The following is a 10429-nucleotide window of genomic DNA, read 5'->3' on the forward strand; positions in this document are numbered from 1 at the left end:
GGTCGCGGGTTCGAGACTCTTCGGAGTTTCGTGAGATGCGCACTGCTGATGATTCTCAATAAGGATGAAACAGCTGCACAGTGCCTCTCGGCTTCTCAGCATAGATTAGTATGTGTTGTCCAAACTCTGTAGGATGTTAACTGGCGAGAAAGGACTGTACGAACCGTGCAACCGATCATCAAACGTGGTAAGCGACAACCTGAGATACTTTCCAGGCTGAATCATCATTTCTTTTGATTCAACCGCGGTGCCATGCTAAGCTTCATTTCTCATTGGAAAATTGTCAGCGCTATCTTATCAAAGCATTATAATTAAGCCTTTCTAGGATTTTTTCTCTCCGGAGTAGGCATTTTATGCTGGCACAATGCCGCTCCACAACATTTGATCCATTCACCACTTTACAGTAACTCATTTGCCCTTCCTGAGACATCTCAAAACAACGGAGCACTTAGAGTGAATGAACTTCTCCCCTAAGCTCTCAGCTTGCTGTCGCAACAAGTTTCTCATAACCTGCCTTGCCCCCCAATACCGAATCGGGGTGCTTTATCGTGAAAAGCCTTTTCCGTAGCATCTGAACCTTCTTTTCTGACAATTGTATTCCGCGAGAACCTGTCATACTCAATGACCGAGAAGAAATCTTGCGCTCGCCATATTTCGTTTGCTGTACACCCCAAAGAAGCACAAGTAACTCAGCGTACTCATCTGTAAGTCCACCAAAATGTGATGTCACTATTTGGAGGAATGGTGCCACATTGGAATTGAACTAAGCGGTCAGTTAATTATTCTCTCCGATGAGCGTAACTCAGTTCATTTGGTGGGTGGACTCGAGTAAGTGAATTCGACACCACAGAAATTATTCTCTCCGATGAGCGTAACTCAGTTCATTTGGTGGGTGGACTCGAGTAAGTGAATTCGATTCAACACCATAGATGTAACTTTTATACATTCCTGAAATGATGTCCTCTTTACTGATTAGGCACAGTGTATTCCGTTCGATCACTGAAGACGTTGTTAATATCAAATGCGAACGTCGCCAGACTAAGTAAACGGCCTACACTTTTTCCAAAAAATAATTCCCACATGGATATCTTTCACATTGAGGAACTACCATATCTACAGCGTGAAGAATCAAGAATCCTCAATTTCGTTTCGTTCTTCAACATGACTTTCATATGAAAGTTTCTTGTGCAGAGGGAGAAGACAGCGTTTCCAAACCCCCTGGAGAAACCATACGTCGAAAATGTCACTTTTAGTGGGGAGTATGTTTTTCGCTAGGCTATCAACACGATGTGGAACGAAGATGACCCTACCAGAATATCTTGCATTGTGTTCTGTATTGGAATCAAGCAGAAAGTTTGGGTTCGCACGGAAAAGAATCTGCTCAATCTCTCCAGATAAACTTGTCTAATATCTACTGCCCCCTTACATAATGCGTTGGCTACGTCAGATGACCTCTGCTAACATCAGTTGAAAGAACCGCGGATCGATCGTACCGTTTCGTCCACCGATGATTTGGGGAGATGGGGTAGAGGCGGGTGCTGATATATTGGTGCGGGTCTTCGGGGATTGGGAAGGAAGCTACGCACTGAAAGCAATAGCTTGGATGCATGAGCACCATTGAAGGGCGCGACTGGGCCGTGTCTGACAATGTCTCCAACCATAGATGTGGCCCGTCTTGGGACCTTGGACGACGGCAATAACCAGCGCAGCTGACATTAATGGTAACAACTAACGTACAGCTTTCCCGTTCATGCTCCGCTCTGCTTAGTTTCTTACTCTTATTAAGTGCAATACTTGCCAGGGTTTGCATCATCCGGTAATAAGGGGGTCAGTGAATACATCCTCGTAAGTTTTCCTTCATCTAGAATGAACTGACTAAACAGTCGCGTAATAGGCTGGTTCACCTAATCACTATACAAGTATGCACTAGGTCAAAAGATAGCGCTTAAACTCATTATCAAATCAGTCAATCGTTTAGTCAAAACGCCTTCGAAGCTGTCTTACCACCCTCGAGGGAAGCATGCGGGTTGACGAGGCCCAGACAGTAGCAGTCAAGGTGTTGCGGGTGGGTTCGAACCATGGACCTTCGGGTCAGTAGGTTTGCCTTTTAATAACTGAGCTTGTGTGTGTCTTGGAAATGTTGAGAGTCGTGAGAATGGGACCGGTAAGTTATTAGAAAAACACTCTAAGAAGTCAGTGATTCATCGATGCAACTAAACCTGGTGGTAGATTCATGTGACTAATTTCAGCCCCCATCAAAAGCGATCAGGATAATGCGAACTGTCGGTAGAAACATCCGTACAAAAAAGAGTTGGCACAGACGGAAATTCAAAACTTATCGAGGAATTTGTAGTTAGCCTGAAAAAATCCCATCGTATGTTAGTATCCCTGATCTCATCTGAGGGCGATAAGGTGCGTACAGATCCTAAACTAGACCAATGACTGTATGTTTGTAATTCAGACAAGCGTACAACGTTCCCTGATGTGCTTGTACAGCCTGCTGCTAGCCGAGTATTTAGTGAAACGTTGAACCCTCCACCTGACCGGTTGGATTTGACGCAAACCAGTTAGGTACCGTTTCGTCCTCTGAGCTGATGAGAAGTATCGATCGGGCGTGAACACATTCAACAGCTCAGATGCTTCATGCTTCATAACCGTTAAACTAACTTGATCTGAGTTCGTGTGCACCTAGAGATGAGTTCTGAGTGGAACACCTGTACTCATATTGGCGATCAGCTGACCGATTTAGACTTCAACTGCTAGTGCAATACACTCCACTGACGATTCTCAATAAGGATTGAACAACTGTAAGTTTTTTCTTAGCGTGGGCTGACTGCACTTACAGGACGAAATTTTCATTTAAACTTTCAAAAATCTCATCACACCCCAAACAACAACCATAATAATCTGGTAACGATGGGATAAAGTTCTAACCAATGAGAGTGATTAGCATCTAGGTCTGAAAAGTAACTCGACAGTCGGCTTTGTTAGAGGTGGGCGGAAATGAAAGTAACACCTGCTGTTTTTGCCTTTCTGAAAGACGTACCAAACAGGCTAGCCTGGTTGTCATGCACGTGAAATGGTGCATGTCAAAGAAATCAACTAATGGCTCTTGGCATGATAGTTTTTCTAACGTGGGGGTTTTGTCTTTATTCCTGACCCGTGGTAACACATTCGACTTGTCATGCTTGCAAGTCTAAATGAAGTTTCAACCCATTACATTCCACTGGACTTGCCTATCGATCGAAAATTCAATTATCCACAACTGTCTGCTTGCCTTACTTTCTGATGGTGAAGTGAGCCAACACCTCCCCCCATGGAAATGACAGGTAAGTTTAAGAAAATGGAAATTACCGGCCAAATTGGCTGTCAAGTTTGACATAATTGAGATCCTTGTATAAATGCGCAGGTGATCTCACATGTCTGTTCAGTAATGGCCACCTGTTTGTCAACAATTGCAACGCTTTCCACAACAACAAAGAACGCTAAGTAAACCATATTGAAAAAACCAATAGATTGGTAGGATGAACTGTTTGGAGGAAAGTGCTCTCAGAATTTAGTGGTCTCAAAGTCAAACGCAAACTTTTTATTTAGTTTGAAGAGTAGTGCACCGGACAAAATTCCCCAACCTACTTTACAAAGTAGTCTGGACGCAGAAGTGGGTAATCCTCTTCGGGTGTCTCCTGTGTCAAATGGTGCCCGGTTGCGACTGGAGGACCGTCCAGATATTCCGACGCTGGCTTGTGCATGGATGACGTCATCAGGCTCGTGTCGTAGTCTACAGAAACCTCCTCCTCCTCTTCAACGATGGTGGGAACACCCAGACCGGAGAAAAATGTTCGACTGCAGAGTGGTTTGACGGTTGACGTCAGGAGCTCTATCGGGTGTGTGAGATCTGGAGAGCAGAGGAAGGCCGAGAAACAGTCAAATATTGACGCGATCATTAGAGTACCTAGGCATCCGTGATTCTGACCAAAAGAGGCCATTCAGTTGAGATTCTAGTCCCAGCTATCCAGTGAATCAACGAAGGCCACACTTCTCAACAATCAGCCACTACAACAAGGGTTAAGACAACCCGAGGTTCTATAGGAACACCTAGCGAAATTGACTTCAATGGTGAGAACCTCAGCGCCTGATTGGAGACAAAGGTACTGCTGGGTCAGGACGATGTATGGAATTCGTAATCGCGTCACCCACGCCAGGCACTCTTCCCAAACGGTCAACATACTGATCTTGACATCTAGGGACATATATTCTAAAGCTTCGCGCAAGACGGTAGTTGGAATCGAACCAAGGGACCCTGGATTATGGAAAGCGTACATGGTCGAAAATAAGGTTTGGTCACCCTAAATCGAATGAGGTGCGCTGGAGCTGAAGATAAACACAATAAATTGTTACCGAATTTACACTCATTTGCAAACAAATTTGGTTCTTCGAGAGACTCACCTGGGACCCAGCTGAACCTCTCATCTGTGATGTTTCCAGACAACTGAATGTGCTTCATTAGGCCCCCTCATGTTTCAGTTTCTACGATATTTAAGATATCGCGATGCATGTATATAGTTGTAATACAGTACGGATGCACTCGACGGATTTTCATCAACCTTATGAGTAGTGCATTACAAATATATACAATAAGTTGTTCTTCGTGCCACCAATATTACACATTATTACACAAGTTGTTTGTTCCTGCTAGGAACCGGTTTTCTCCGAATGCATCACTACGGTAAGGAACCGTGCTTTGCACCAGTTGCCCGATAACCGGAACCAAGCTAACGGTCAGGCCTCGCCGACTGTACAAGTACGAACGTGTGTTGCGGCATTCCATAAGATGTGGGGCTAACCACGGAGTTGGGCGACCGAATCCTTGACTAGCATAAAGTGCATCACCAGTTGAGCAGGTCAGACATCGTTCAAAAAGTTGTCATCTGCAAGCAAAGTCACTTCACATCCAAAGTGTGAGAAGCACTGTTAAGCCATTTCATCCTTACTGGGAATCATCAGCTACCTGGGATGATTCAACCTCCTGGCTGGTGATTGAAGACTAAAAGGCTGATCAGCAACGTAGCTGACACGCCTTTAGACAGGGTATAACGCTATCAATCCTTCAAGTCATAGAACGTGTTTACGTTGTGACAGGAAGGCTGGCTTCTCGTGAAGGTATAAAGCTATCAATCCTTCAAGTCACAAGATTCATAGAACGTGTTTACGTTTTGACAGGAAGGCTGGCTTCTCGTGTAAATTGTTCTTCCGTTAGAGCCACACGTGGTCACTTTGGTAGCGAGGTTGGGAAATTTTAACCCCTTGGGCAGTTCCAAAGGGCGAACAGTTTACACATCAAGTGAGTTCGTCATCGTAGGAGCCTCCCGGCACTGAACGAAGTACGAATGATGCTATATCCACTTTGAATGCCATTTAGTCACGATGCGGTTTAGCCGCTCGTGGTCAAACACCTTGGTCTTTAAGTACCGACCGGGAGATCTCAGGTTTGAATTCTCCTAGATATTTGTGAAGTATGAACTGTTGATGATTCCTAGCAGGGATAAAACAACTAATTCTCGGCCCCTCAACATAGACAGGATAGAATGACAAGAAAACGTTTGCATCAGACACTTCACCGACAATATGAACATGGTTGCCTTGTGAGTAGTATGTCATGTCTATGAATGGTCACCAGTTTAGTCAGTTTATTGGAACACCCAATTTTCATGGTTTCAGATGTGATTAGCCTATGCATATTTATATAAGTTTCATTCATGCAAGTTGATACAAGACAGCCATCAGAACCATTTGCTCGCCATTGAGTATCTCCAGTTGCCGAATAGACAAAACTGGGAATCCCCTGTCCACCCTTGCTGACTGTCTTCTACCAACAGAGTCTGTATGCTTCAGGCACGATATCCTGCTGCAAACAGAGTTTTTCGCAAAGTTTGTCGGTAGTTTTTATTAAAAGAGAGCTTCACCAATTTTTTTTATCCGCTTCAAAACACCAACAGAAATTCCACCACGCGCAACAGAGGTAGACCACCCAGTTCAGCTGTCCCAGGGAAATCTCCCATCGATGAGCAAAACCGAATTCGCATTATATCTGTATCACAGCGGGGAATCGTGTTTCTGCAGCATACTGTTTAAGATATCATGGTCTTTGGCAAGCCAGACAGACTGGTATGACGCTTCTTGTCTATGATCTGGCTGGTTTTCTCTTGACACCCCACTGAGTGTGTCTCAAGCAGGAAAGAGACGAATGGGATGAGTTACAAACTCTACGGGGTTCCGTCTTAGACGTTCAGTTTGGCAAATAGCAAAAGATTAATTCCGTACACAAAATACTCGTAGAACGGGTATCGTAGGCAGCCACCCTTGCGCAAGTGGCGTCTCCAATCAATCAAAAACAAGTTGCAAAGCCCTGTGAACAAAGTTCTCCTTAGTGAATATACACTCATTTGCAAATCAATTTGGTCTTTCGAGAGACTGATCTGGAACCCAGCTGGAGCATTCGTTTGCGATGTTTCCAAACAATTGAATGTGCTGAACCAGGCCGCCTCATGTTTCAGTCGCAAAGATACTGGGGATATCGTGATACATGTATATTAGTAATGCACTACTCAAAAGTTTGCTGAAAACCAAATTAGTTTGCAAATGAGTGCATATTCGTGCGTGCGATTTGGTTTCAAGTAGAACATAAGGTTGACGGAAATTCGGGTACTGAGCCTACCTGTTGATCCTCAAGAAGGGCGAAACCGGTCGTGGGCTGTCGACGAATTTTCAGCAACCTTACGAGTAGTGCATTAAAAGTTCTCCTTCTTAAGGGCTAGTCTTGATTTCAGCGTTTTGTAATCATAATTTTTGTGCTTCAAGCTCTTTGAAGGTGTTTCAGACTTCTTTTGCACTGGTGAAAAATAGTTCCAGTATTACGAGAAGATATTTCACTTACTGACTAAAGCAGATACAGGTTATCCCTTTCACAGATTTCTACTGGCTTGTTTGTACGGTGGCCCTTTAGGAGGACAGAAAATCACCCTGAAAGAGCCTATGACCCTTCTCTTGAGAGAGAGCTTGCTATTCGGTTTGGAGAAAGGCAGAAAAAAGAAACGCTACTGTAAATTCCATAGGGAGATTTTCATCCAGATGGGTATCTTCTGGGCAAATTCTCGTCTAGCATCATGACCCCATTTCTTTTTGACTAGATGAGTGGTAAGCTTTTTTTCAGAGGTTTATCAGCTTGGCTGTCTTTTCAGAAGAATCGTTCAGCTATAGCACCCTTTCTGTGCCTAGTTGCCATACCACCTTAAGGAAGGACGAGGGCTGGGATACTCCCAGGTTATCCAAGCCTGGACAGAGGGAGTCAAGGGGCGGAGGTCGGGTTCGAACCACGGACCTTGCGATCTAACCGCTGAACCATCTGGCCCCCTTTCAGATGAACGAGGACGATCTTATTTACAATTTCATCAATGCTGCATGGGCTCTGTGTGACCAGGAGGAATTAGCTTTCAGGCATTTTCGCTATTCACCTTCTGTTGTGGTGATAAAAAACCAAACATCAAGGAATTTCAGGTCACTTCCCATCTATCTCCTCTGAGGCAAAGCTACGTCATCTGTCTTGGAGATTTGTGTTTTACAGAAGGTATCAGGAAGGTCAGCCTCCTGAAAGCAACCACTGAATGCGCAAAATCTACTGAGACTCTCAGTTCCGTTAGATGTCAACCAGACAGACAACGCCCCCTCAAATGCAGCACTTCACGGCCTTGTATCAAACCCAGACAGCGCGAGTCAGCGTTGACCAAGGTCAGGCAACGCCCCCGCAATGTGCAGGGGGGATGTGCGTTATCATTGGACCAAGTTCAGACGGTGTCCCTCCAATCAATAGCTTCAGACCACTGTATACTTACACTCGGATTCGCTCACGCTCTCGCACGCGTTTGTTCGGACACAGCTGTTGTGTTCCCTTCTGTGAGCCTTTTTTCGGCATTAGGCGCTGGAGTGGGGTCAGCAGCAGATACAACAGACTGGCGAATCAGCTGATATAACAGAAAGGAAAATCGTACGTATGGTCATCAGGAAAGGTTTCCTTGCGCTCATCTGCCAGAGTTCATTCTAGGAGATTGTTACAACCACCTACGGGAAGACGCACTGTGTAGCTGATTGGAGAATTTTGTACCAAAAAAAAACAGTACGGACAGAGCAGGTTGAAGGACTTGAGTGGGTGCTTCTGGTGCAGTGGTTGTTCGGTGTGGTGGCTATCCGGATTCGCATGTTAACCAGGGGCGAGCAGGACGATTTCTTAAGTGGCTAACTGGTTAGCTTATGGCGGAACTGGCCAGTGAACGTCTTCATGCCAGTAGGCTTCAGTAATGTTCAAGAGAGGCCAGCAGGAACTGAGTCTGCTAACACAAGGCGGTATTTTCCTATTAGTGATTAGTTTGTCGAAATAAACTCCCCCACCTGCTGGGTGGACTGGTCTACAGAAATGACCTTGGAAGCGTACTACTATAAAACTTTTCAAGTAGACATTCTTAGTTCGCAAGTGATTTCCACACAGAAGTTATCTCGTGGTCCCGATAATCGTCGCAAATGAATGCTATGTGTATCTTGGTACACCACCTCTGGTTTTAGTCCTTCCCTCATTTTGCTTCGTTCTTCCAACAGTACGGCTTTTACAACGCAAAGAATACGGGCGTGGGACAAATAAGCATCCACTTTTGGTGTCGCCGTTTCTACCGGTGATGAGTGTCGACCTTGAAGTTGTACGTGAAAGGAAGTCGAACAGACGTCTTGAATGATTCGTGATGAACTACTGCTCTAGTCATACCTATAAAAATTGGTAAACAAGCACAGGAATTTCGCGCGCATACACACGCACGTGATATTCGTCCATCGAAAAATTCCTTTACGATGAACTAATCCCAAGTTTCAATAGATACATTTGCCCTTATGAGGACAAAATAGCGGGCTTTCATCGGAACAGCGAATCGTTACCAGAAGTACTGGCTTCTATCTAGGACGTGTTCCTCCGAGACACAACTGACTGCCTGCAGCTAACTCAAGTCAGCCTAAACTCGATGTGGTTGTGCCTCGCCACATTGCTCAATCATGCATAAGGTTCACTGGTTTTTGAGATAGAAACCTGAAAATTTAAATCTAAATTACTGGCAACGTTGGTCAAACGGAACTCAGGAACTCCTCAAATGCCAGTATAAACGGTATCGTTCCTAGAATTGTCGATAAGAGACGATTACAAATGTCAAATGTAATGACGATCAGAACTGGAATTGGAGCACACAGTTCAAGTTTCTGTTAGGGTAGTGAAGTGAAATTTAATTTTTGTCCAGGAAGAACTCTAAGATGGCCAGCCAAAAGGCGCGAGCCACGGCACTCTTTCAAATAGATTCGGATAGGCTTTGGGGACTACCGATAGGAAAAAATCTGCGTTTTGGCACAGTTGCGGTAAAAGTTTCAAAAATCCCGGTGGTAGCCTAACTGTACACAAAATACAACTTGATTTGAAGTTTTTCGTGAGAGGGTGAAAATTAGGAGTTATTCATCTTGACCACAAATTGATTATTGCATTACAAACGAGATGAAATTGCAACGCGGAATAAAAGGTGTTCTCGCATTTAGGTATGTACTTGGAGTCGCATGCCACCTCACAATGTACCGTCGGGCTGGTCTTCTTATACCTTTATCTCCGCGGGCTACGAGAGAAGAGGCGAACAAGTACCACGCAATCGACTGATACACTGTTCCTGTAATATATTATCGTCCGTTTCATCTCAATCTAACCATGTTGCACGATACTTGTGTGAACATCTTTCAAAGTACAATCTTCCACTCGTAAGTTCCACGGATTCCGGAGCCAGTGGGTATTCCCCATGTAGTTTTTCAACTCGTGGTCTAATTAAAGACATCCTGTCAATTATTTAGATCTGATTCATTCAGTTCCAGCCTGTTGTTACTGTTCTGTGCCCGAAAAAAGCATCATTTTCGGACACGGAAACTTACGCAGAATCTTTGAATATTCAAGCGCACGAGTAGGCTTTTTCGCAAACGCCAAACTTAACGTGTGTTTGAATTCTGTTCCAATAATTACTGTCTTCGTGCAAGCAATTACAGATAACAAACCTGCGTTCAATGTAGAAAATAACAATCGTCATTAAATTCATGAATAACCAAACTATTTAGACCATGACTGCCCAGTCCTGCTATCATTTTGGGGAGCGACCAGGTTACGAGATACAGTGAGGTGCACCAGTACGAGAAGAGATGTGTGTTTGACAAAACACTGAGCTTACTCAAAAGATATTTTGTGTGACGTGTTCACTGATAACTGTTAAAACACTCCTGTCTTGTTTACGTGAGGACTACTCACAGCTATAGAATGTGCGTATGCACTCCGTCATTGGAATATCTTAGGTAGCTTCTGGTCACAGAA

The 10429-nt window shown here is 44.4% G+C and overlaps 1 protein-coding gene across 1 annotated transcript in view; it reads right to left on the bottom strand.

Moving 5' to 3' along the window:
- T265_13569 (hypothetical protein) overlaps nucleotides 1–10429 on the bottom strand; it is a gene marked incomplete at both ends in the record, with an annotated part of 117723 nt that overhangs the window by 66421 nt on the left and 40873 nt on the right. Inside the window, one exon of the mRNA XM_009169528.1 lies at nucleotides 3634–3895. Coding sequence (XP_009167792.1) covers nucleotides 3634–3895 — 262 coding nt within the window. The remainder of the gene's footprint in view (nucleotides 1–3633; nucleotides 3896–10429) is intronic.

The sequence above is a fragment of the Opisthorchis viverrini genome, assembly GCF_000715545.1.
Source record: "Opisthorchis viverrini unplaced genomic scaffold opera_v5_81, whole genome shotgun sequence".
NCBI lineage: Eukaryota > Metazoa > Platyhelminthes > Trematoda > Opisthorchiida > Opisthorchiidae > Opisthorchis > Opisthorchis viverrini.